Genomic DNA, 27956 nt, shown 5'->3' with positions numbered 1-27956 from the left:
ACTGTATGAAGCCCAGTGTCCCAGGTCAGAAGGCTGTGATTAAATTATTCCAGTCAGTGAATCGGTTTGATGGAGAATTTCACGAACAGAAAACATGTCAAATGTTCAGTGATTTTTTTCTCTTTTCTCTTTCTCTTGTTGTGCCTGTTTGCACTAAAATAACTCCGTAGGAACTATATTTAATTAATGCGTTCCCCGTCGGAACCCAAAGCTTCCGGCACTTTGGTGCTCCGTCAAAACAGGTCCTTACTTCCGGTGGTCGTCCATGCTCAGAACAGCTGATGTCTGTCTAGTGCTTCACACTGTTAAAGTTTTCTTCTAACTTCTACCAAACACATTGAACGATGACTAAGGAGGAAGTCCAGGGGTAAGAACAATACGAAAGTTGCACATGACATTATTACATGACGTCTCAGCTGCAGACGTAGCTTTTTACTGCCGCTACTTCATGTTAGCACAGTTAGCAGCTAGCTGGTGTGCCTGAGCCTGGAGCAGATTGCATCATCTGACAGCAGCAATACAACTTGTCATTTGGTTTTTACTCACAGTTGAAGCGATTTTAAATAAAATAAGTTTTTCTTTATAATACGATGTCCGAAGAATGTTTTATTATTTATATTATTGTTATTGTTTATTCCTTAAGTTTCTCCTAAGAACTTTTTAGCCTGCAGTGTAATTTTCCTAAATCCAGGAACCTTTGATGTTGAATTCAGTTATTCAGTGTTTAAGAAATGCAGTACAAACGTAAGCAGAGTTGATCTTTTTTAAATGTCCTGTTGTACTCGTTCATGCGATGCTTTATTTAACATAAAGGAGTCTTCAGATCTCAGCTTGTCAAGTCATGTTTTTCCACATTCCACTCTTCTGCTCCTTCTTCAGTTTTTACCCTCTGGTTATGCAGTAATAATCTGCTAATTTAGGGTTGGAGTCAACACTCACACAGGACTCCTTGTTATTTTTAATTTAGTCTACCTTCATATGTACAGCTGAAAATACACTAAATGTTAAAATGCACTTTTTGCCTACTTTGATTTCAGTATTAGTTGTTGCTTGAATTTAATGTCACTGTGACTGGACTATTGTTACTCAATAAGATTTTTGTTCCAAATCTGAAAGGTTCCACTTGCGTTGTACTTTGGATTCATAAATCTGTGTTTATTGATTTACAGTATGTTCAACCAATGTCCCCGTCGATGTAGAACGAGGCCTGGCTTTTACAAGGCACCTGTTTGACAAATGTCACCACGACATGTCACTGCTGCAGCAGCAGCCAACTGACTGTTGCCACCTGTCAAACAGGGTCGAACGATGGTGTTTACTTCTTCAACATAGAACAGTCGTTCACATGAGTCATATATATGTTAGGAAACAAGAAAATTCAAGAGTTTCTGTTGTGATTTGGCACCAGTGTGTGTGTGTGTGTGTGTCCGTGTGTGTCCTTTCATGTTGCTGATGGAGACAATGAGTCTGACCATAACTGCCTAAGGCAAGAAAGGTTTGTAGAGGCAGCTTAACAGATTCAGCTGGACTCTGGACCATAAATGTACCTGCCCAGGTGCACTTTTACTGACATCATTCATGCTGGAATGACCCCACAGCCCAAGGTCATTCTTTGCTTTAGTTGTGCTCGACAGACAACATTTATTTGTCTTCCATTGTTCTGTTTTTGGGGCTATTTTTAATCTTACCCCGATGCTGCAGTGTTTCGTTTTGTTCAACAGGAAGTCCAAACGTTGGCCCTGTGTCTCTTCGGTGCAGTAGTTTCTGTTTTTGTGAAACATAATTACTATTCAAAGTTAACCTTTACTTTGTGATTTTTCCCCTGGTGCAGAATAGAATCAGTACAAACTTCAGTGGAATAAAATCAATGTGAAAACTGCTATTATTAAATAATAGTCTTTCCACTTGGCCGTCACTGACACAAACCTCCTGTTCTTTTGGTGATGTTTGGATCCAGGTGTTGCTCGGTCCACTGACTGGGCAGAACAGAAGAACATACTCCTGAGAAAACACTGAAGGTCTTTGGAAGTCCTTCCAAATGAATGAGAAAAAAAAAAACCCAGTGATTTTACCTTAAATCTTTTATTCATTGTCAAATACTATAGACGACCTCCACCGAGGTTTGTTTCTGCTCTTGTACATTCTGTCAAATAGAAGAGCAGTGTTTGTTGAGGCTGCTGTCAGGCCTGTGCATTAGTGTTCAAATCACCAGTGTCTGAGTCCCTGTGGTTCTCAAAGGCTACAGCTGTTTTGTCGTGTGAAAATAACAATGAGAATAAAGTGGAGTCGACATGAAAGCTTTGAGGTGACACTGTCTCAGACTTTTTTCCCAGGCACTCGACAATTTCCTCATGGGATGCAGAAGAAACGGTGTGGAAGTGGACTTTAATGTTTACGTTTTGTGTCTCTTCCTGCTGCAGGGCGGCCGAGGAGGATCAGCAGGTCCAGTCAAAGAAGGGCCTGAAGAAACAGCAGAAGGAAGCAGAGAAAGCTGCGAAGAAGGCTGAGAAACAGGCCAAGCTGGTCAGTGGTTGTTGTTGGGGTTTTTTTGACTTGTTTTTTCTTCTTTTTCACATCCGTTGCACCCTCACACAGCTGCTGGGGCTGTGACGTGCCGGTCCATGGGGCATCGTGGGTCCAGGAGGGTAGATTAGTCGAGGGGTGGGGGGTGGGGGGGGCGTCCATTGTTTAAGTATTCCTGTCATTTTGGCTTTGTTTTAAGTTCACCCAAACAAAATGCTATTTTCTTCACCCTTGACTGGACAAAAATAATTTTACCTTCTCCTGACAAACAACTGCTTTTCAAAGTAAAAGCCTGTTGTTGCTTAAACAGCCTAAATAGTGAATAGAAGTTGTAATAACATCTTACTGTACATGAACAAGTACAACACTTTATCATTATATAACATTATATATATATACACTTATCCTTGACTTACAATACTGTGTGTGAACATCAACATATTTATGTAGGATTTCACTGTAAAGGCTTCGAAACTCACACTTAGTGCCTTTTACTTTTGCCTTTGGTTTTTAAAGGGTGGGGCATTTGTAGCTAATTCACCCGTGGCATTTGTAGCTAATACACCTGTGGCAGTTGTAGCTAATTCACCCGTGGCATTTGTAGCTAATTCACCAGTGGCATTTGTAGCTAATTCACCAGTGGCATTTGTAGCTAATTCACCAGTGGCATTTGTAGCTAATTCACCAGTGGCATTTGTAGCTAATTCACCAGTGGCATTTGTAGCTAATTCACCCGTGGCCTGTCAGCAGGTTTGAATTGGTCTATAATGAACTGAACACAAGGTGCAGTGACAAAGGCTGAACCTTGAGAACAGATAAAAAGATGAAGATTTCTTTCTTGTCATTATAAGAACCCTGGTAGAGCTCCTCTTTCAGGTCTGAACATATATACCTACATATATATACATTTTAATTCACCAATAGGAATGAGAAGAAAGGTGGTATGTATCAGAATGTTATGGAAATATAAAAACACACGATATAAAGAGTACTTGGGACATTAATTAAAAAATATATTAGTATTAAGCACAGAATGTAGTGAAACATTCACTTGAATCTGATTAAAACATTAATCATTTCTTTGATATTTGAAACCCGTCCTTGATGTCTTTTCATCCTGTTTTTGTTGCAGCCTCTTGAATTAACGGTTGTGTTTGCGTTGTAAATAAAACATCCTTGTCCAGCTGTGGCTGACGCTGAGTGGTTTTAGAGCGGTGTGCACTGGCACAGAGCCGAGTTCTGGTGACACGTAGGAAGTGATGAACAACAACACTGTAACCACCAGGAAAATGAGCTTCCGCTCGGCTGTTAACGACTGTGTATTTGTCTGTTTGAACCTGGTGTTGACCAGCTGCGCCGACTCAGCAGAACTAAATGAACCTTCATCACGTCCTACCAAACGCCAACATCTTTTGGTCCTATAGGGTTAAACATAAAGGCGGGGTCAAAATGGCTGCACCGTTTTTGATTGTTAATTAAAGTAACTCATTATAAATTGTCCGTCAGTTTTCATTACAGTTTCTAACTCATTATAAATTGTCCGTCAGTTTCATGTTACACATGTCCAAATCAACACCATAAAAACTCTCCTTTTTATTAATTTGGGTCAATAAACCACAAAAGTATAGATGAAAATATCAGAATAGTCACAATGGTTCATTTTTAATTAATTTTTTTACAACGGTGTAAAACAAAAAAAATCGAAGAAAACGCTGAAAAGTTTAGGTCGTCTTTTTTTTTTAAAAACAAACTAAAAAAACCCATCAATGTGCATGTAAACCACATTAGAATACTCTCCCGTATTCTAAACGTGTTTCTCGCTTCAGTTTGACTCGTGGAGTGTGAGGTGGAAGAGAAAATCAGTTTAAATGGCCATGAAAACCCTTCAAATTCACACTTTTGGTTTGGTTCTCCTCTGTGCCTCTGAAAGTGGACCAATGTTCTCCAACCTCCTCACTTCTCCACATCTACCCTCCAGACATTTTTCCACTTTTACTTTGTTAAACTCACAGTCACTTCCTCTCTTTGTTAAACTGGGAAGTTTGTTTGCATTTCCCATTTCAAACAAACTGCACCAAGGTGAAACATCATCTACGTTCGCGTGTTGGATGGAGTTAGCGGATTAGCTCTTCACAAAACTGTCCAACCAAAGTGGACTTTCTAAGTAAGCGTTTGAAGTGGACCAAACAGCTGAGGTGAACTTCTCCTTATTTATCAGTGGACCTTTGTGGTGGTTCGTTCTGCAGGTTTCACTGAAGAGCAAATGTCATGTCTCCATATTTGTCAAAAACGTTGAACAGACATGAACACCAGGCCAGATGTTGTTGACTGGATGGGAACCTCGGTTTTTGTCCCGATCACTTTGTCCTTTTCACGTGCGTCTCTCTGTAAAGTGACTTCCCATTGGTCGACGGCTCATTTTCAGTGGATCAGAGGACGCCGTGTCATCCATCATGTGACTGAATTATCAGACCGAGGACAGCCAATTCCAATCCAGTTCACAGCCACCGGCCGTTTCATATTCCAATATCAATTTGCATAGGAAATGAAACGGTAACTTTGCCGCGACTCTTTCTGAGCGCAGTCTCGGACTCATTTGCCGAGAAGTCAGCCCAGAGATAAAGAATATCTGCCCACTCACGCTGTTTTTCTATTACAAAGCAATATCTCCTGCTGCCACTGCTCATTGTGTATGATATGTTGGCATAATGTGCAGAGGAGCGGTGCATGCTGGGTGTCTGAGCTTGGACCGCAGGACAGATCTGTGATTTATTAAGTTTGTTCTTATCCTTGATGGCATGAGTTCAAAACAAAACCTGTTGAAAAACATTTAAAATTCTTCCATCTTTGATTTTTTTAATGTTTGGATGAAATGGAATTCTTCTACAAGTTGTGTTTTCTCTGTGTTCCAGGCTGCTGAACAACAAGGCTCAGAGGAAGATGTAAGTTCTTTGTGTGAATCACATTCACTTTATTTTTTCTTTATAGATTTTATTTTTTACTAAAACAGACATGCAACAAATGGAAACAACAGAAATGGAAAATTTGTAATGTGTCTCAAGTTAAATAAAGAACTGCATGTTTTTAAACTTCCCCCTTCATTTGGAAACACCAGCATGACCAACATCAGGGTTGGTCTTGTCCTTTTAAGATCTTGATAAGTCCTTCTGTCTCAGATCTCGGTTGTATTAGACTGACTGACGATGGAGAGTTTCTGTTCAGACAAGAAACGTTTTCTGCCTGTTGTTAAACGTTTGTTTTTCTCTCTTTCTAGGACTTTTCCAAGGACCGATACGGTGTTTCAGCCATGGTCCAGTCTCAACAAAAACTGGGTACGAAAGCAGCAATAAAATGTCCAACACTCAGAAAATATCAGACAATAATAAAAAACCTTCAAATAGTAGTTTTTAGTTGGCGTAGGTCAGCGGTTCCCAAAGTGGGGGGCGGGCCCCCTAGTGTCCAAGAAACAGTTCAGGGAGAGGTGAGAGGAAGGAACTTTAATCACATTTACTTGTTGAATAAGAACAACAGTTTTGTTTATACAAAAGGGGGCGCTGCAGATAAACTAGGTTTACATTCATATGCATTTATGTTTCTCCGATATATTATCGTACGTTCTGTCTTTATGTTCAGGCCCTGGTGTAGGAACACGTGAGCATCAGTGTATTAAAAAAAAACAAAAAAACCTTTCTTCATTTGGAGCTAATATTTTCTTTTCAAGGTTCCGCAGTTTATCCCCCCCCCCCCACTCACCCCCTGCATCCTAATTATTTTATTGTCAGTCATCCAAATATGGAACTGTTCTTCCAAAAGCAGTCTTTGTACACTGTCTGTTTTTGTTTCCACATAATTTATCTCTGTCGTTCTCTGGCTTTCCTGATACTGCTCCAGGCTTTGGAGAGAAAAATGAAAAGTAATAAAAAAACAGAGCTCCAGTTACCAAATAGTTTTAAGGTGATGGTTGTCCTGTGATCCTAGTCAGCACTTTCCTCCTCACCGTCCACTCCAGGTAAACGGAGAACATGGAGAACTTTTGAAGTGTCTTGTTTTTCATCCCAGTTGACAGTTGATTCAGACCACGTTAAATGACTCCAGTCTGAAGAAACACTGGTCCCAGCTCTGGTCTAGTCGTGCCAGGACAGTGGGGTAGGAGCGAGGTGTGAGGGAGGTGGCAACAGTCAGATGTGTGGGGGCCGTCCGTCCGTCAGTCGCTCAGGCTGGGGGGGTTTTCAGCTCCAGTGACGGTAAACAGTGGGGCTTTGCCTTACCTGCATGCCATTACTCAGCCATAGGCATGAGGACTGGGGAAGGGAGGGGGGGGGGTTAGTGGAGGCTGATGCCTTTTATGTGGCTTGAAGCAGTGTTCCCAGCCAAGCGGGGCGGACCTGTTGTCTCCAGCGTAGCCTGAGTGTCTGCCTCTTCTGCTCAGTGATGATCAGTGAACTCATGCCTGTGAGCAGCACAGGTGAAACTGGAGTCAATTTGTCATCGAGCCCACGGAGAAGAGCTGAGCTGGACAGCCTTCAGCCAGCCTCCTAGTGTGTCTTATTTATTAGGCAGGTCTGTAATTTGAACCCTTTATTGTGCGTACGTGTACGAAGACACACAGACACAAATACACACACGTCTGTTCACACACACCTTTCTGCCGTTGGGGGTGTGAACTTCAAACGGCAGCGAGGAGGTGGAAAAATGCTTGTGAAGTAATAAACCATTTTTCTGTATGTGTGTGTGTGTGCGTGTGTGTGACTGCGAGACAGACAGGACGTTGACTCGAGTCCAAGATCTGACGACTGAGCGAGCGGACCAGCTGATCTGGCTGCGGGCCAGAGTCCACACCAGCAGAGCCAAAGGTGAGGTCGCGGCCCAACTCTGTCCACCAGCTGTGAGGTTTTGGACTTTTCTCAAGCAACCAATAGAATTCACAACAGACGTGACCAAAGTGCTTCACACTTGAATGACACGAGGGCAGGGTTTGAGCTCAAACTGAACTGGAAAAGACAGGACAATGGTGGCTGTTTTCAAATTATTACACAAATAATTGTTCTTGAAAAACCAGACACAGGACACATTGATTGTCGGGTCAGAAGGGTTTAGGTTCAGTTTACACATGTTTGATGAGTTAAAGTTAAGTTAAAGTTGTTAGTAGCAGAGTGATTTGTCACCGTTTTGACTCCAGCTGCACTGATCCAACCTGATTGGCCCTAGAGCGCTGACTTCAATAGTTCCTCAAAGACATTTTTCAAAGGTCTGTTTACTGTCGTTGGTCAAAGTGTAAGCATCGTTTTGTCACATACAAAACTGAATGTCTGATTAACAATGAAAGTACGTCGTAAATAAGAAAATAAAGTAAAAATACCATTTCCTTTTTGATATAAAGTCAGATAATACTGAAACAAAATCCCCTGTGAAAAAACTGCAGGTCACGTCAGGAGGAGAAAATGTTCTTTAACTTAGACACATCAATGGTCTCAGGAGGATCAGTCTGAGCCCCTACTGTTGGCAGAGTGTCAATACATGACCAGCTTCACTGACAGCCAATCAGTGCATGGTTGGTGTGGAGATCAAAGACACTTCACACAGTGAAGAGAAAAAAAAAATCAGCCACCGTTCATGTGTTCATGTGACTGAAAAGGCAGCCCGCGGGCCACATGTGGACTGTGAGCCACCATTTGAGGGTCGCTGATCTAGAGTCCATCTTACAGTCTGATCTTTCTTAACTGGATTCAAGTGCCCTTCAGCCCTTCAGGGTTGTTTGATGATTTAATCTGATCAGAATATCTGACGTTCAACATTAAATAAAAACATCATGTGAAACATGCCTTTAGTTCAAGTACAACTTTGGAATATTTGAAAAAACAAACATCTCCTACACAGGTTTGACTGTTGAGTTCATGATCCCAACGCTGTGGTCTTTAGTATCAGAACATCTGAGGTTGGAGTTTGCCACACGTTAGGCACACTTTGACAACCTGAGGTGTCTTTTGTTATATATTATTTTCAGACGATCTGGTCGGTGCCAACTGAACGATCAGGTAACCTGTGTTTACTGGGTTACACGTGCTGTCAGCCTTGTCACTGCTCTGTCTGACTACAATGAACCCACTGACTTCGCCAAGTTATGACAGCTAAAAAAAAAAGAAGCTTTTTGTGTTTTTTTTTCCATTTCCTTTCAAAAAAAACCTTTTTTTAAAAAAAAAAAAAAAAATCCCCAGCAGCCAGATCCTCTTCTCCGCTCGCTGTAAGGATGTCCGTCTGAGCACGACAACATCCCGCTTGGTTCTGGCTGCTGCAGCAGCTGTGAGTCTGTCCAGTTTCTCACAGAACTCATCAGTACCTGGGTGGTCTCAACAGTGTCTGTTTGCTGACTTGTCGACACTGTTCCTAGGTGTGTACGTTTGTGAGGAAGGTAGCAATCACCCCCCCACCCTCCTCCCCCCCGACCTCTTCAAAGAGAAGGTCCTGTTTACAAACATTTGACACTTTACCTGTAGATAATAAGGAGAGTCCTTAGAGCCGGAGGAAACCACCCTGACCCTGAGATGAAACTCTTATGGACTGAACACAGTGACATCACAGGAACTTTATTGAACCAACCCTCTTAGCCTGTTTGGACGTAACCTTCACGCCCTGGCATCATACCATGTTGTTGTTTTGTTTTTCAGGGAAGCAATGCTTTCTGGTCCTGCGTCAGCAGCAGTTCAACGTGCAGGCGCTCGTTGCAGTGGGAGATCGTGCCAGCAAGCAGATGGTCAAGTTTGCTGCAAAGTGAGTACAACCAGCGCTCTTCCTGTCGCTGGGGCCAGAAAACAATGGTGGGAAAATCCTGGGCCTTAATCGCCCTGTCGCTCCATTTTCACACATTCAAAGTGAGGTGACTAGTGGGGAAATCAATCATGTTTCACTAAACAACAAAAGCTGTCTGTTAGCAGGGCTGGGATACAGCGGGGTTGTAATGGAGCGGTTCCTGTTGAGATGGCAGATACAGCAGCTCAGATCAGAGGAGGAAGAAACACTCAGGAGCCGAGCTCCATTACTCAGCTTCACTCTCACATTCTAGGTCTAGAAATGAGTGACATCACTGCCAGAGAAACTGTCTGTGACACTGAGTTTAAGGGGATGAGGCTAACAATGACGGCTCCCATACTCTGTCTGACTGACTGACTGACTGACTGACCGACTGACTGTCCGACTGACTGACTGACTGACCGACTGACTGTCCGACTGACTGACTGTCCGACTGACTGACTGACTGACTGTCCGACTGACTGTCCGACTGCCTGACTGACTGACTGACTGATTGACTGACTGACTGACTGCCTGACTGAGTATCCATATGGATAGGTCCTGGTAGACTGGTTTCTGTCCGGCTCTTCTGCCGTGTTTGGAGAGTGAAAAACAAGTACATTCTTCTAATGAGGCCAAGGTCACCGCGGCCCAGACCGGGGACCTGACCTTTACTACAGGACCACGCTGACCCCATCTCTGAAAAGTGTCAGTCCCCCGGCCGTGGCAAAGTTCCTCTGAGTTGCTGAAGTGATGGACTCCCAGCTGTCATTGAGATTCTGCTCTGGTTCCTCCTGCAGCACCTCACCTCACCGGCGGCCGAGGAGCGGACACGTTGTGTCCTTTGATGTTGTAGAAGGTTAAGTGCTGGGTCATGTCCGTGTGTGTCTGGTCGTTTCACAGACTCCACTCAGTGGGTTTTGTAAAGTTAAGATTTGGCTTAAACAGATGTTTTTAAAAGGTGAGTTTAGGGTAAAGGGCGGTAGAGTGTCAACATGAGGTGTGTGCGTGTGGTGGCGTGCGTGTGGATGTCGGTTATGTTCCGTTGTGTTTTTGAAACTGTCAGATGATTTCATTAATGTGTAGTAGTTCCTTCATCTAGTTTTGCAATGTTGTGGTTGAACAGTTAGACTGTTGTGCCACATATCAATGGGTTACAAACGGCCCTGAGTCTGATGTAGGAATACTTCAGTGGTATTACTACAGTGGAGTACTCTTCAAAGCCCCTCGTGGTCAGATGGTCCTCCAGGAGGACGACGACGCCTCAGCATTAGCTGACCTCCACTGACCTCCTTTAGCTTCACAACACTTAGCAAAAGAAAAGAAAATCACAGAAAGTTGGCCTAAAAATCTTGGAGTACGAACTCACAACATGTTGCTCTGCAGTACTGTGTACTTTAACAAGGTACAGGAATTAGTACTTCGTCCAGAGAAACCTCCTGCCATGTTCTCTCCTTTAAGAGCTTGTAGGTTTTTGGAGCTAATGTCAGATTGATGTGTATATACTGTATATATATATACACACACACACACACATATATAATAATGTTAATTATTAATAATACTGATCTATTGATGTGAAGGACACACTTTAAGACAAGTTGGTCGTTGGTTTAGTTCTGAGAAAACATTGTGTGATTTCTTTCTGTCTTTTCACTTCATTTCCTTGTAACTCTCTTTTTTTGATTTCTCGTTTCGTTTCACACACAACTTTGTAGACGACGTCCAACAAAACACACCAACGGAGTTCACATTTGTATTTAGTCATTATTCAGACTTTGTTCTCACTCAAAGGCATCACGTCACCGTGTTTTTGAATACGGCACAGTCGAAATTAGAGCTGAGCCAAAGTGAGATTTCACACCTTTGTCAACAGTAAGTACAGCAGCTGCAGCTGAGGCTGTCGTCAGGTCTGAGAGCCGCTGCAACTTTGTCTTTTCATTTCTTCACTCTGACAAAACGTGATTTGACCAGTATTTGTAGTATTTGTGATACTGCACCACAGTCTTGAACCTTGAACCTTCAGATTGTTCTCCCTGTAGTTTCTGATGGGTGTGAATGTCGGTGTGAACGACGGTGTGAACGTCAGTGTGAACCCTGTTTACACGGCACAGCCTCTGGATTGTGAAGGATTGTGAAGTTCAGTGTTTAAATGCAGCCTCTGAACACTACTCCCTGTAGTACGTGTGTCAGTTTTCACTGAAGAGGAACTCATTTGAAGCAGAAATGTCACGGTCACCTGACAACACAGTCTGACCACACGTTTCCATTAGACCTCCTATCAATCCTGCAATATTACCTAATTATGCTGCAACGCCATCTTGACACTAACTCAGAGACAGGTGTGACTCCGCCTTCCTGTTGTGGTTCACACTGCTGTGGTGACGACTGACACTCAGACCGTGGATTACTATTAAATCCTCTCTTAATCATGTGGAGGACCGTGATGACACGACTTAGGAGGTCTAACTTCACATCTTAATTAAACCATCCTCAGTGAGCTGCAGACGTTGCCTGGGTGTAGCTCAGCAGGGGGAGCTGTGGAGAACTGTGTGGATCTCAGGGATGAGCGGCGACTTGTAGGTCGATGTTTGAGTCGCTGATGTAACGGTGGAAAAGGTTATGTTTATTATCACCTCAGATCTTACTGTGCAAACCACTTCTTTAAAAGTAAATTAAAACAGATTTTATTAACGTCATTATTAAACTGATAGGCTCAAAAATAAATAAATTAGAAACTTAAACTAAAGGTTCAACAGTAACAGATCTGATGTAAGTCCATGGAACTGATCATTTTGGGAAAACGTACACAAACCGTTGTGGTGTGAACACTTTCCAGAGACATGGTTCTGTTTTTTTTCTTGGAGAAAAGTGATATGGATTTTTTTTTTAGCAAAGAAACATTAGAGGAAACACTAAACTTTACAGTTTGTGTTTTTCTGACCGGCCTGCGGTCCAGATTAATTACCTATGGAAATGTCACACTGTTCACACACTCAATTGACAAAGGTTATGTTTGCAAAACTGCATAAAATTCACAATCATTTTAGCCTGAAAATAAAAGAACCTTGATGAGAAACCAGTAGAAGCTTCTGTGCTGTGGTTTTATAAAGTCTGCTCCAACTGGTTTTATTTGACTGGCTCCAAATATTTCTGACAATAAGTTTGTTTTATTGATGTCATATTGTTTGTCTGTATTCAAACTTTAGTTTTTTGGATCAGAGTTACTGTAGTTCAAAGAAAAGAACCAAAATGACGAACTGTCTCCGTGACGCAGTGGATTTTGTCACACTTTGTCTTCGTCTTCTTCTTCTTCTTCTTCGTCTTCGTCTTCGTCTTCTTCTTCTTCTTCTTTGTCTTCTTCGTCTTCTTCTTCGTCTTCGTCTTCGTCTTCTTCTTCTTCGTCTTCGTCTTCGTCGTCGTCTTCGTCTTCTTCTTCTTCTTCTTTTTCTTCTTTGTCTTCTTCTTCTTCTTCTTCGTCTTCGTCTTCGTCTTCTTCTTCTTCTTTGTCTTCTTCTTCTTCGTCTTCTTCTTCTGCTTCGTCTTCTTTGTCTTCTTCTTCTTCTTCTTCGTCTTCGTCTTCTTCGTCTTCTTCTTCGTCTTCGTCTTCTTCTTCGTCTTCGTCTTCGTCTTCTTCTTCGTCTTCGTCTTCTTCTTCTTCGTCTTCTTCTTCGTCTTCTTCTTCTTCTTCATCTTCGTCTTCTTCGTCTTCGTCTTCTTCTTCTTCTTCCTCTTCTTCTTCTTCTTCTTCTTCTTCTTCTGCTTCTTCGTCTGCTTTGTCTTCTTCTTCTTCTTCTTCTTCTTCGTCTTCGTCTTCGTCTTCTTCTTCTTCGTCTTCGTCTTCGTCGTCGTCTTCGTCTTCTTCTTCTTCTTCTTCTTTTTCTTCTTTGTCTTCTTCTTCTTCTTCTTCGTCTTCTTTGTCTTCTTCGTCTTCTTCTTCGTCTTCGTCTTCGTCTTCTTCTTCTTCGTCTTCGTCTTCGTCTTCGTCTTCTTCTTCGTCTTCGTCTTCGTCTTCGTCTTCGTCTTCTTCTTCTTCTTCCTCTTCTTCTTCTTCTTCTTCTTCTTCTTCCTCTTCTTCTTCTTCTTCTTCTTCTTCTTCTTCCTCTTCTTCTTCTTCTTCTTCTTCTTCTTCTGCTTCTTCGTCTTCTTTTTCTTCTTCTTCTTCGTCTTCTTCTTCTTCTTCATCTTCGTCTTCTTCGTCTTCGTCTTCTTCGTCTTCTTCTAATTTAAAGCAGTATTCACCGTCAGTCGTCGGTCTGTGAAGCAGACTTTCTTCTTCATGTGATTCCTGACTAAATCAGTCTGTTTCCCTCGGCGTGTGTGTGTGTGTGTGTGTGTGTGTGTGTGTGTCCACTGCCACAGCCTTCAGAGGAGGTTATTAATGTGGTGGATTTATTTATCTGACTGATCTCCTGTTGGGGGGGAGGGGAGGGGGGGCTGTGGCAGCAGCTGTGATGGGGTTGGAGGGACAGCACTCCCCTGGTCTTCACTCCCTCGTTACTGCTACTTTAATGAGGAGGAACCAAGGGATTCCCAGGTTTCCCATCTGGACGCACGCTCCATGGCCACCGGTGTTTTGTTCCTGTCGCTGTTTCAGTCACTGTGTAGGAAGATGGTTTCAAAAGCCTGCTAACAATGTCAAAAAGAAAAAAAAAGTGCTTATTGTAAACTGCAGTTTACTTTTACATTATAGGGGAACTTGTAACCCTGGCTCTGGTGTCATTCTGTCATTGTGGTAGAGCTGGGTACTTCCCACCGGCTTTCACCATGACGTAAACAGCCGTTCTTTTGAAATCGTGCTGCTCATCACAAACGACTCCATCTGGTAGTTCCTGTATTTATTTATTCCATCTTTTCTAATTATTAGATGATTAACAGACAGAAAAACAACCGAAGAAAAATGATGACCTCTACTGTGAGCTGAGACATTTTTAAAGCAGACTTTATTCTGGGCTGGAGGGGGGGCGGCAGGGGTGTGACAGAGCACAGACACCACTGAGTTTTGTCCTGATCCTTCATGAGTTTTGGCAAAGGGACGAAACAAGTGCTTTCTATATTTATTGCTTAGTTTAGTTCAACAGTAAGTATGATTATGTGGGGGCAGAGGCAGCTTCACCTGTGGGTTCCATTTTAAAAATCTGCTGAGCTCCAAGATAAAAGTGCTTGAACGCAGCAACATTTTCTGTCCCTCAGCCCGTGGGCACAGACACAGTGACGGCTGAGAAACTAGTTTATGATTTAAGATCAATTCTGACACAAGTGTGTCGTCGAGGTGATGACTCTTGACCTCTGACCCAGAAACACTGAGCCTGTGGTTTCTGCTAAAAAACAACACCCGACGAATAAATCGATGAAAAAAGTCATCGAGTTATTCATTTTTTTTTATGTTACGATAAAACGAAAGTGATCTTTTTTTTTACAACTATTTTAGAAAGTGTACGGCCTTTTGTCACAAAGCGGTTTGAAGGATGTGAAAGGATTCGAAATGGAAAATAAAACAACATTAAGTCCTACACCAATCGCTGCCTCGCACAGGAAACCATGAAAATATGTAAATGATTTGTGCAAGAATCCATCAGAGTTAAAGTGAAATTTTGTTCTCACACAGTTGTCCTCCCACGCTAGATTTAAAAAAAAAAAAATCCAAACTCTGTTGTTTATCTCCCAACCGTTTCACGCAGCGTCACCAAGGAGAGCATCGTGGACGTGGAGGCCGTGGTGAGGAAGGTGGAGCAGAAGATCGAGAGCTGCACTCAGCAGGACGTGGAGCTCCACATCGAGAGGGTGGGCATTGTTTTAGCTGCTCTGTGTGTGTGTGTGTGTGTGAGAGTGTGTGACACGGAGCAGGTGATGGAGTTTCTTACTGCTGTGTCTCTGGAATTAGAAACAATAAAAAGATTCCAGTTTCTCCCCCAGAGCTCACGTCAGTTTTACACAATCGTCTCGACTCTCGACTCTCGACTCTCGACACACTGTACGACTGCTCATGTCACCGCTGTTGGTGTAACGCCAGGTAGTTCCACACAGCAGCCGAGCGCTCACTCCTACTGTGTAGGTGATGTCTTCACAGATGAGACGTCACCGTCTGTCAGAACAACTCCTTCAGCCTAAATGCAGAATCCAGACACCAGGCATTGTCAGAACGTTGTGGAGGAAAGGCTGACGATTTGTCACCATCTGAATTTTAATGTTCTCCGTTCTCTGTCTTTTTTTTATTCCCAGATTTTTGTCATCAGCCAGGCAGAGCCACGTCTCCCCCTGCAGTTGGATGATGCTGTCAGAGCTGAGGGAGAGGGCGAGGAGGTAAGCGTGGGAGAGGGGGAGGAGTCCTGTGGCCCGCTGGTACACCGCGCTGCGGCTGGTCTTTTTCAAAAATTGCCAGTATTTGTGTGAACTGCAGTGCGGTGCTCAAGTCGTGGCCCACCGCTTGGTTTTGAATTGAGCAGGAGCTCATGGGACACGGTGCTGTGTGCCCATGCCTCACAGCTAAAGGTCATCAGTTCAATTCCCAGCTCAGACACCGAGGGTCTTGTGTCTGAACCTGGGAGTTTGAACGTTCTCCAGGTTGTGGGTGGGTTTTATTTGGGTGGGTTTTACTCTCCAGGTTGTGGGTGGGTTTTATTTGCAGACATGATGATTGGACAGGTGTGAATCTGAGTGTGAATCTGAGTGTGAATCTGAGTGTGAATGGCGTTGATGAGCCTGAGCTGCCGTGTAGTATCACCTGGGATCGACCGCTGGTAAATCTGTCACCCAGCTATGACCCAGTGGGTCACGAGGAGATTGTGGAGCAGTGAATACTACAGTGCCACAGCATCAGTGTAGTATTACTACAGTACATTTACTTAGTTCTGTGTCTCTACTGGAGGTGAGGGATTTGAACAAAGGTGATCAGTTCATATAAATGAGCCACACGGCCTCGGGTTTCCTGACTGTGATTTTCATTTTCTCCCGTCACTCTCCTGTCGACTCCACTGGTGTTGACTTGGATTATGATGATGTGGAGAAATGTACAAAGAAGGTTTAGTCAGAAATACTCGTGCTTGTTTACATTTAAAGATGTGGGTGATGAAAGTGAGTAATTTTGATGGGAATGACGGAGGTTTTCACTTGTTCACACAGGTCGTGTGTTTACCAAACTGTAGCTGAGCAACGTGTGAAAGAGGAAGTGGCCGTTTGTGTGCGTCACATGTCTGACTGCACACTGACAACAACATTGTCTTCAGTTTATCTGATAATGTAACGTCAAAAGGCTGTGTCTGAGAGTCTGCTGTGAAACAAACCCAGAGAGTTGTTAATCAATAATGAGTCGTTTCAGAGGAATTTAAAACATGTGACATAAGCTTTATATATGTATATATTTATATTTATGTATGACATATAAATGTGACACCGACAGTTGAGTCTCTCTAAGAACGGATCAGTGAACTTTGTTCCTTTAAATTTCCTCTGTGTTGGGATTAATACCAAAGCCGTACAGTAGGGGTCACCAACTGTTTTAGTCGGAGGGCCAGCAGTTTTCTGGACACACACCCCGTACACTCAGATAAAATCAAATAAAAATCACATTTTTGTCTAACGTATAATTTTGAATCCAGTCACAGGCCGGGTTGCAGGGTTGGCTGGGCCAGATTCAGTCCACAGGCCGCCAGTTGATGATCACTTCCATATATTCTTGTAGCATTATTTACAAATACCTGAGTGAAGTTGGCACTGGAGAAATGTTTCAAAGTCGTAATGAAGGGAAGAAGAGTTTGTTTATAATGTTATTTATCGTACAAACCTGGACACCCGGTCTGTGATTGGTCAGGTGGTCAGCCATGTTAAAACATGGGAAATCACCGTGACGTTTGATTAGTACAAATAACCACAAAGAAACTCAGATTGTCACTAATTCAGCTTCAACCCACTGCCAGGGGGCGCTCCAAACATCCACTGTGACTGTGGACTGACTGAACACAGGAGTTCATTTTTACTCTGCACTGTCCGTTTTCTTTTCAACACAAATTCAGTGTGTATACACACACACATACATTCATGTATATTAATATTCAATACCTCTGAGGTTATTCTGAAGAATGTTCTAGATTGTTGTCATTCACCAAACACACATTTGCATAAAGCAAACGTATCATTAATTTAAAACCTGAAGAAAATCCTATTTAAGTAACATTTAAAAACAAATATGAGGTTAAATATTTAAATGTATTTCCTCGTTGTCTGTTAAATACGTTAATGTAAAATAAGACGGTCTTTCAGTGTGAAAGTGGTCGTTGAGTCAAACTGTTTATCTGGTGTTTGTTTCTACTGGGGATCCACACGTCACAGCACCTGTCCTTCCCAGAGACACGGGCCTGGCCAGCTCTGTCTGTCGTTCTGTCTGTCTGTCGTTCTGTCTGTCTGTCGTTCTGTCTGTCTGTCTCACCGTCTGTCTGACCTTCTGTCATTTTTAGAGCAGGATGTGACAGTGCAAACTGTTCTTTCCAAATCCAGAGGGTCTTCTGAGGAAGTCTGACATCCACGACCGTGGAAACGCTGGTTTTCCTGTGATGAAACGTTAACGCTGTCACCTGTTTTGTTTTTATATTTTTAAAATGACCAGTGTGTCTCTGTCTGACCTTTTTGAAGTAGGGCTGTCCACTGACACTGACACAGACACCGACACAGACACTGACACAGGCACAGACACAGACACTGACACTGACACTCCACCTGCGTCTGTTGTCTGTAGTGTAGCAGCAGTTTCTTTACTGTGATGATGTCCTTGTCTGCCCTCAGGAAGGCAGAGCCACGGTCAACCAGGACACCAGACTGGACAACAGAGTGATCGATCTCAGGGTGAGTTAGCTTTACTTCATCTCTTTTCATTTGAATAAATATAAATGTTTAATGTATCTATATTATAACAATAAAATATAGAGTTGGTAAAGATTCAACCTCAAAGGTTGTGGGTAATTTATAGTACACTTACACACACACACACACACACACACACACAGAGCAGAAACGTCCTGTTTGTAATGAGAACTGCAGTCATGTGACTGTTAATGTCACAGTCTTTAAGAAACCAATCTAAACATAAATATATCTGTGTTTTGTCTTATTGTCATTAAACAGCGTAGCTTTGAGGTGAGGGTGAGAAGTCTTTCTGTTTAAGCTCAGTGTCAGATGGACTTGTTTGGTTCATATCTTTGTGAACCTGTTATCCTTTCAAATGTACAGCCCTAAACCTCTAAAGTGGATCATCTCTGATCGTCTGTGATTTTTATGGCCTGATACCTATCTGCGGTGTGCAGCGCAGACACTCCCACTCCCGCCAGCTGCAGAAGAGTCGAAGCCACAAAGTGTCTCATATTTTTTGATGTGTGCCTCCCTCGTCGATGATGCCACAGGCAGGAAAGCGCTAACACCGCGGCACGGAGCTGCGCCGCTCACAGAGCTGGCAGCGACATCTGTTTTTCTAACACTGTGCACTTGTGGCCTGTCATCACTTTTACACTGGGAGTCCATTTGGACCATAAAGCGGTTCCCACGCTGCCAGGGAGACTCCACAAAAGCAGCCGTAAAGAGTGTCCGATGATCATGAGCTCCTGACCGTCCTGTAATGACGGTGGACGCAGTTCAGTGGTGACACGTTGTCCTTTAGTCTCTTTAGGACCAAAGTAGTGACAGTGATTTATGTGGAGGAGTAACACACACCTGAGGACCATGAAGAGAACCAGCACCCAATCAAGTCCACTCTCTTCTGTCTGTAGAAAAAACACATTCACACACACACACACACACACACACACCACAAATGGGTGGTGAACGAGGACGATAAATGAATATTAAACATGTATGTTATTGTAAGAAGACACAGACAGTAGTGTGTTTATTATTGACAACTGAAATAGATCAGACTGACTGTAGTTTGAAGGTGGATCAATGGGGGGGGGGGGCGAGGAGTAGACGTCCAATCAAACACCAGAGATGATAAGGGTTTTATTTATGATGGTAAATCAGATCAGTGTTTCCTCTCACTGTTGAACCCAGGGCAGAGAAGGACTTACACCGGACAAAAAAAATAAAAATAAAGGTGATATCTTTGTACTGTTTACTGTAAGGGGGCAGGTGTGTTGTTTTGGGTTTTTTTTTTCTTGAGGTTTCACACTGTAAGAGCAGCAGAAGTGTCTTCAGAGCTGCTGCCTTTCTAGGTATCACCCCCCGCCCTCTGCCCCCCCACATGTGTTTTTTATAGTTTTTCTAGTGCAGGTGTTTTAGGTGATTTCTCTGTGTGTGTTTGATCTCCCTGAACCCCTGGTACAACTGCAGTAGTTGTCTTGAAACTTGAAACTTTTTTTTGGCTCAGATTTCTGTCACAGCTCTGGTTCCTGCACTTGCGATACTTTCTTTTGGTTGAGGTGTTAACTCAGGGTACTGCAGTCTGTACATCACAACACATGATGGGTTGTTGTGGCTGTACTGCAGCAGTGAGCGGTCAGTTTGCGGTCTTCTATTGGACACAGATGTGTTGACTTCTTCACGACGCCGTTCACACAGTCAGATCTTGTGGAGCTGAGCTCCAGTCAGTGGTTTCTGGTGAGTTTATAATAACTTTAAGGTCGGGCCGATCATTTCACACACAGTCGTCTCACTGATGCAGCTTTGGGGAAATTTGGAGCTTCAGGTTTTTCTGTTTTTTCTGCGGTTTTCTCTTGTTGACTCCCTGCCTGCCGATCATCATTCCTTCTTAGAGCTGCTGTTTACGTTGGTTTAACGTTCCTCAGTCATAATGAGGGGTTCGATACCAAGACATGCCCCGCCAACCAGTCTTTCTACACACCAAACCCACGTCTGAACAGCATGTAATCTGCTGAATCAGGTTAATTGTTGAAATGTTTGTGTCTGTTGACGTGCGTCCGTCTGATTCCTCCTGTAGACCACCACCAGCCAGGCCGTCTTCCGGCTGCAGTCGGGAGTCTGCCAGCTCTTCAGAGACACTCTCACAAACAAGGGCTTTGTGGAGATCCAGACCCCAAAAATCATATCAGGTACAAACACAGTCTGGGTGGTGACAGTTGGACCTCAAGGTCAAAGGGACATCAAGTCAGGCTTTTTCTCACGTGTGGTAACGTGAGGCACATTTGTTTCCATAACGACACCCACAGATGTCCTGTGAGTCAACGAGTGACAGTTGTTGGGTACTTCCTGTTTGGGTCAGTTTGTGTGTGTGTGTGTGTGTGTGTGTGTGTGTAATTCAAATCAGAAGCAGAAACGTTGTCTTTGTGACGCTGAACCTCAGTGCAGTGCTGTTCAGTCAAACAGCAGACGTCTAATCCGTTCCTCTGAGGTTCTGATGCGATCGATCAACTTTCAGAAGTTCTACACAAAGCCATTCTAATTTGACAAGTGGGTGTTTTGTTTGTGAGTCTTCCTCCCATGAGGCCTGGTCCCGTGTTTCAGGATAAAGAAAAGACTGCACAGAGATCGTCTTATTTAAACGAAAACTTGTTCAAAGAAAATGTAACAAACATTCAGAAGAGTTTCCCCGGAGCATCTCTCATCTCCTCACAAGAAGATGCAATTCTAATAGTGAAAGAAAAACCAATGACAGAGCGAGCATGGTGGTGGGTGGTAGCGTATGTAGGGGAGCGGGTCACACTAACTTATTTTTTTTAATTATGTGTAGATCAGCTCACGTTTGTCATAATGCAGAGAAAAAGAGTCTGATAGTCAATATATGCTAAAATATATGCTAAACTAACTAACCCACCAACTAACCAACTAACCGACTCACCAACCCACCGACTAACCAACTCACCAACCCACCAACTCACCAACCCACCAACTAACCAACTAACCAACTCACCGACTAACCAACCCACCGACTAACCAACACACCAACTAACCGACTAACCAACCCACCAACTCACCAACTAACCAACTCACCAACTAACCAACCCACCGACTAACCGACCCACCGACTCTACGTTGTTCTTATAATTGGTCGTTATTTACATGTCCACATTTGAAAAGCGATGGTTTTTCATGTTCTCGACCTCACAGCAGGTATGTAGATCATATATAAAGGTCAGGGGTCACAGTTTTGTTCATGCTACTGTTAGCAAACACACTTTCATTTAGCAATTAAACCAATTAACAGTTGGTTCTGAAACCCAGGACGGAACAGCTCTCACTTCAAACGAGCTTCTGTCACATCACATCCTGTTTCAGCAACGGCCCTGAATTCAGTGACCGGGGTTAGGGTTACCACCCGCGGTGGCGCCCCCTGGAGGGAGCGGAGTACTTTAATGCAGTATTTACATGCAGTAACTGATCGAATACAGCTTTTTCATTTGGTTCTGTCACAGATTTAGTCTGGATTTGGTCAGAAAACGATTCCTGTCACATTGTTACAAATCAAAGATGTTTTATAACAAGTTCAAATGTCCTCAGTTCTCAGCCAATCACATTTGTTTGTTTGGTTTTTTTTAAAGAAATGATGAAACCTTTTGTCACTCCACTTCCCTTTTCACCAAGAGCCAATAGGATCCATTAAAACCCTGCCGCACTTCAATTCAAAACTGGCGCTCTTATTTTGGCGGCAGTTCAGTGGCGTGATGTTGCCTCCTCCCTGCAGAAGCCACAGCTTCCTGTCAGTCAACGCCCATCACGCACACACACGGAACAGTTTGTGCCCTCAACCCCCGCCTGTGGTCTGCAGAGTATTTTTGAGATCTGAAAGTCACATGTACCATGTGATGATGTTGGGGTGGGGGGTTGCCAGGGGTGTTATGACATGACCGATGGTTGGATGGATGGTTGGATGGTTGGATGGATGGTTGGATGGATGGTTGGATGGATGGACTTTATTGGTGAAAACTTCAAAGTGTAGCGACACAGTTAAAGTTGGGATCAAAGTAAAACTGCATTTTAAATCCAAAGATTTTTTTTTTTTTTTTTTTTTGTCCACCTCCAGCTGCCAGTGAAGGTGGAGCCAACGTCTTCACTGTGTCCTACTTTAAGACCAGCGCCTACTTGGCCCAGTCCCCTCAGCTCTACAAACAGATGTGTATCTGTGCTGACTTTGACAAGGTCTTCTGTGTGGGACCAGGTAAGATTCCCTCTCCTCAGCCCCCGGTGGCAAACAGCAAAACAGCAGCACACACACACACACACTCACACACACACACACAGACTCTGGCGGCGTCTCCTTCAGATATCAGTCCTGTAGTTGTTTGTCAACTGGACCATGAACACGGCGCTCTCCCCGTCTGTTGATGTGGACCGTGCTGCTGCGTCTTCTAACTGGGACTTGTAAAAGAATTTATGGCCCAGCAGTTTGTTCAGAGCGTTCGCCGCTGAGAAAACGCCGCCGCCGTTTGATCGTAATACGTCCGCGGGTCCCGTCCCTTTTTATTTAGCTGTGTATTATTAAGTACACAAAAAAAAATATTAGCTACCATAAAATGAAACCATTTAGGAGCCGCATCACAGTTTTACTCCACCGACTGAGTCAGAGTCTCCAGGTACACCAAGGGTTAGGGGTCGTTACTGCTGCACGAGACGTAGTCACAGAGGAAACATTTGAACCAACCAACGTCCCCTGACCCTTATAGAGAGAAGACTGTGTTCACCCACTGGAGGTCGGAGGTCAAAACAGTTCTTTGTCTCAAGGAACAAAACTGCACAGAACAAAACTCAAAAACTCCCACATTCATAGATCAGTGGAAATACTCTGTGTACTCTGTGTACTCTGTGTACTCTGTGGGGTCCAGAAGGTTTCAGGTTCGAATCCACCAGTTGCCAGGTCACCACTGAGCAAGGCACCGTCCCCACCCACCTTGGTGAGGCTCAGTGTGGTTGTATCCCCGTGGTACAGTCACAATACAATCACAGTAAAGACTGTAACTGTCCAAAACTGTCCACGACCGGGTTCCAAAAATAAAAATCAAATAATATTAGACAAAAAATGGGGTTTTAAAGTAATAGGCACACAGTAAAGATAAGGTGCAGATACTTGACGTGACCTGTGAGAGGTGCCGTTCCGTGTTTTGTTGGTTTTACTGACGATGATTCCCAAAAATGCATCAGTTTTCAGGGCGGAGGACTCCAACACTCACCGCCACTTGACTGAATTTGTGGGTCTGGATATCGAAATGGCGTTTAACTACCACTACCACGAGGTCATCGACTCCATCACTGACACCATGGTCCAGATCTTTAAAGGCCTTCAAGACAAGTAAGACTCTGGTCCAAACATCGAACATGTTGTTGGTTTAAGTCCCGGTGCTTTGTTTACACTCACTCTATTGAACTGCACCTGCAGTTGTAGTGGTGTGGCTCTAGTGCCTCCTGGTGGTGTGACAGAAATACACCAGTACGTTAGGAGGTGTAAACATAATTCAGAAGATTCAATTATTTTCATGTATTTCATTTTTTTCTGCTGTTGCTGTTTGAATCCGTCTGGCCGTCAGCGTCAGCTCACACGGCTGCAGAACAGCCAATTACAGACAGACTGCTTATAAAAAGATGTTCTCACTTCTCTCTGCTTCTGCTTCTGCACTTTCTTAATTGCTCTCCACAGACAGGACGAGGAGCAGCTCTGCTCCGTTCTTTAGCCACGTCAGCCGTGATTGGTTAAAGTCACATGTTAAAAAAACAAAACGGTCTAAAAAGTCATTTCCACCACAAATTAGATGCTGGTGTTTTACTGAAGGAGCCGAGAACTTCCACTGCCACCGTCATCTGACTGGACCTCAGCCTCATATACATACACACATACAGTATATATATTATATATATATATATATATATACATATATACTATATCTATACTTCTTGCTGTAAGGCAAAAGCACTAACCACTGTCAACCCGTGTCCCAGTGGTTTGTTCAGTGTATTTTGTAGGTTCTTTGACCGAGTTGAGGAGTTTCAAACTCACACCTTGTGACATTTGCTCCAGTGAACAAACAAAAGTGAAAAGTCACATCTGCGTCTTTCTCACCACAAGCTTTCATCTCCTGACCACAGTTTGTGTAAAACACCAAGTCACGTGGTGTGTCATCAGTCTGTGTTTTTCCACAGTTCCTCTTCCTCAGCTCGCTGTAACTCCGTGACTGCAGGAACACATTGACCCTGTTTTAAAACAACAATAACAACAACAACAACAACAACAACAACAAACCCACACTGTGTTTCTCTCATGAAATAGAACCAGAAGGTTGGGTTTTGGTGGAGTTATGAACAACAGTGGACAAGTATTTTCATCAATATTTCTTCTTGTTCAGCTTCCAGACTGAGATCCAAACTGTCAACAAGCAGTTTCCCAGCGAACCTTTCAAGTTCCTGGAGCCGACTCTGAGGTTGGAGTACAAGGAGGGCGTGGCCATGCTGCGTGAGGCCGGCGTGGAGATGGGGGACGAAGAAGACCTCAGGTCAGAACACACACACACACACACATACACACAGGTGTGTCTTCAGTCAACCTGGTCCAGTTCACAGTCACATTCACACCTATGGTCAGTTTAGAGTGAACAGTGGGGGGGGGTCCATAGTTCCAGTTAATTCCATCTTTACACATCATTTAAAAAACTACAATATCAAATAAAACACATACAAACAAACAAACAGAAAAACTTTTCAGACGTCGTCTCCAACAGGAACCAAAGTCAATGCTTTGTTTTTCTTGTGTTCTACAGTACACCCAATGAAAAGCTGCTGGGTCGTCTGGTCAAGGAAAAGGTATGGTCAAGAGTTGGTTAGTTAGTTAGTTAGTTAGTTAGTTAGTTAGTTAGTTAGTTAGTTAGAGATGTCCCATATTAACTCTGAGTCCATGTGCCCATGGTAAAGGAAGTTAATGCTGCCTACGGGTTAAAGCAGTGTTTCTCAATCATTTTATGCCCCCACCCTCCCACCCCCCACCCCCAGGGGGCAGAAGCCCCTCACCCCACCCCCCACCCCCAGGGGCCAGAAGCCCCTCACCTTGAAATACTCTTAAGGTCATATTTATTTATTTATTAATCTGTACAGACCACTGTATGAGTTTCTGCAGCAGAATTCTACAGACAATGCCCTCATTATTAAAAAAGACTCAAATGAGCTGCAACACTGCCATCTAGTGGCCTTCTCTTTCACATACAGCTTTTTCCCCAAACTATTTTATACATCATTTGGTGAATTCCAAATAAGGAAATAGACTAAGAAAAAAGAGTATATTTGTATAACAACAACAAAGTATATTTGTTGAGTCAGAGTTTTACAGAATGTGTGTTTGTGCAGAGCCTACAGTCCCCTACAGCCCTACAGCCATACAGCCCTACAGTCCTACAGCCATACAGCCCTACAGCCTTACAGTCTTACAGCCCTGCAGTCCTACAGTCCTACAGTTCTACAGTCTTCCAGTCCTACAGCCTTACAGTCTTACAGCCCAACAGCCCTACAGTCTTACAGCCCAACAGCCCTACAGTCTTACAGTCTTACAGTTCTACAGTCCTACAGTCTTACAGCCCTGCAGTCCTACAGTCTTACAGTCTTACAGCCCTGCAGTCCTACAGTCTTACAGCCCTGCAGTCCTACAGTCCTCCAGGCGTACAGACATACAGCCTTACAGTCCTACAGCACTACAGTCCTACAGTCTTACAGCCCTGCAGTCCTACAGTCCTACAGCCATACAGCCCTACAGTCCTCCAGGCGTACAGACATACAGCCTTACAGTCTTACAGCCCTGCAGTCCTACAGTCCTCCAGGCGTACAGACATACAGCCTTACAGTCTTACAGTTCTACAGTCTTCCAGTCCTACAGCCTTACAGTCTTACAGTCTTACAGCCCTGCAGTCCTACAGTCTTAAAGTCTTACAGTCCTACAGCCTTACAGTCTTACAGTTCTACAGTCTTCCAGTCCTACAGCCTTACAGCCCTACAGTCTTACAGACCTACAGTCCTACAGCACTACAGTCCTACAGTCCGACAGTCCTACAGTCTCACAGTCATACCGTCTTACAGACCTACAGTCCTACAGCCCTACAGCCATACAGTCCTACAGTCCGTGATGAGTTTTGTTGTCCATTAGTAACAACAGTGTCAGTGACTGACCAGTGACTGACCAGTGACTGACCAGTGACTGACCAGAGGTCCTCACCTCCTGTGACTGTTCACACTGATCTTCTCCTCAGTACGACACCGACTTCTACGTCCTGGATAAATACCCACTGGCTGTGAGACCTTTCTACACCATGCCTGATCCAAACGACCCTGTGAGTCTCTGCTGCACACACACACAGACACACACACACACACACAGACACACACACAGACACACACAGTTCATGGTGATAAATGTGCTTTAAGTTTCTTCCCTGCTGGAACGCTGCTCCGGAGCTCGGTGAGAGCAGCCAAGTCTTCTGTCTCCACTGGATCCTTCTGTTTCACTACATCAACTCCTCCAAGGGTTCTCTCAGAAACTTCATCTGAGAACATGCTGAGAACATGGGGGACATGGCCACGTTCCATTCATGTTTGTTGTTTTGTTTTTTCAGAAATATTCCAACTCCTACGACATGTTCATGAGGGGGGAGGAGATCTTGTCTGGAGCTCAGAGAGTCCACGATGCTCAGCTGCTCACCGAGAGAGCAATCCATCACCAGATTGGTGAGAATCTTTGGAAGGTCATGTGGCTCCATCTGCTGGCCACCAGTGGACATGGCAGCACCAGGAAGCCTGTTGTTTTTCTGTTTGAGTCTGAATGAACCTCGTCCTCTTTGATACTGTAGATCTGGAGAAGATCAAGGCCTACATCGACTCCTTCCGCTACGGTGCTCCCCCTCATGGTGGTGGAGGTATTGGTGAGTGACGTCATGTTTTTCATGTCTTGTTGCCTTGACCTGGAGAATCTTTATAGATGTTTTTCAGCAATGATCAAATTTCAAACAAACAAACTTGAATGACAATGGATGATAAAAAACAACAACATTAACTTTAGCCTAAAATGATGCGCTCCTGTGATTTGCTGCTGTCAAAAGGAAACTTTTCTAGTTTTTGCATCTTTCACTTAGGAAATGGGATTAACTAGAATCAGATTAACTAGAATCAGATTAACTAGAATCAGATTAACTAGAATCAGATTAACTAGAGTCACAGTGACAGTAATTTCACTGGTACAAGTCAAAAGAACACGTTGTTGTTGTTAAAACACTTCTTCTGACAATGATCCAATGTTCTGTCTGTTCAGGTCTGGAGAGAGTCTGCATGTTGTACCTGGGTCTTCACAACGTGCGTCAGACCTCCATGTTCCCACGTGACCCAAAGCGTCTCACACCCTGAGCCTTCCTCACCCGGGTCGACCCGATCGCCTTACACTTAACGTGCATATGCTGGGGGAGGGAAACCAAGTTAATCCAATCAGGGAGAGGGGCTTTTTCTAATCATGATACGGTGGTTAAAATGACTGATGATGAAAGTTTGGAGCAGAAAACAGACACCAGTGAAGAGGAGGCGTCTCTGTCAGTAGAGGTGGTTGATAACAACCATCAGTCCTTCTGTTTGTAACAACAGGTAACAGTTAACAGAGCTACTTTAACCAGGTCTGAGTTTGTCTAACTACCAGCAGTTTGTTTGTAACATGCATTTTTTAAAGGATTTAATGGGATTAAATAAAAATCATAAAA

At 43.6% G+C, this 27956-nt stretch overlaps 1 protein-coding gene across 1 annotated transcript; it reads left to right on the top strand.

Annotated features, from left to right (window-relative positions):
- The first annotated feature begins 212 nt into the window (after positions 1–212).
- On the top strand, positions 213–27956 carry dars1 (aspartyl-tRNA synthetase 1). Its single transcript, XM_008328895.3, has 18 exons — positions 213–367; positions 2421–2523; positions 5436–5465; positions 5798–5855; positions 7284–7376; positions 9189–9291; positions 14991–15093; positions 15532–15612; positions 18088–18147; positions 20231–20342; positions 22271–22405; positions 23386–23533; positions 24582–24728; positions 24993–25035; positions 26466–26546; positions 26829–26940; positions 27063–27134; positions 27521–27956. The coding sequence occupies exons 1-18, from the start codon at positions 345–347 to the stop codon at positions 27610–27612; spliced, it is 1596 nt and encodes a 531-aa protein (XP_008327117.1). The 5' UTR covers positions 213–344; the 3' UTR covers positions 27613–27956.

The sequence above is a fragment of the Cynoglossus semilaevis genome, chromosome 16, assembly GCF_000523025.1.
Source record: "Cynoglossus semilaevis isolate Cse_v1.0 chromosome 16, Cse_v1.0, whole genome shotgun sequence".
Taxonomy (NCBI): Eukaryota; Metazoa; Chordata; class Actinopteri; order Pleuronectiformes; family Cynoglossidae; genus Cynoglossus; species Cynoglossus semilaevis.
This window is presented reverse-complemented; position numbering and strand designations above follow the sequence as displayed.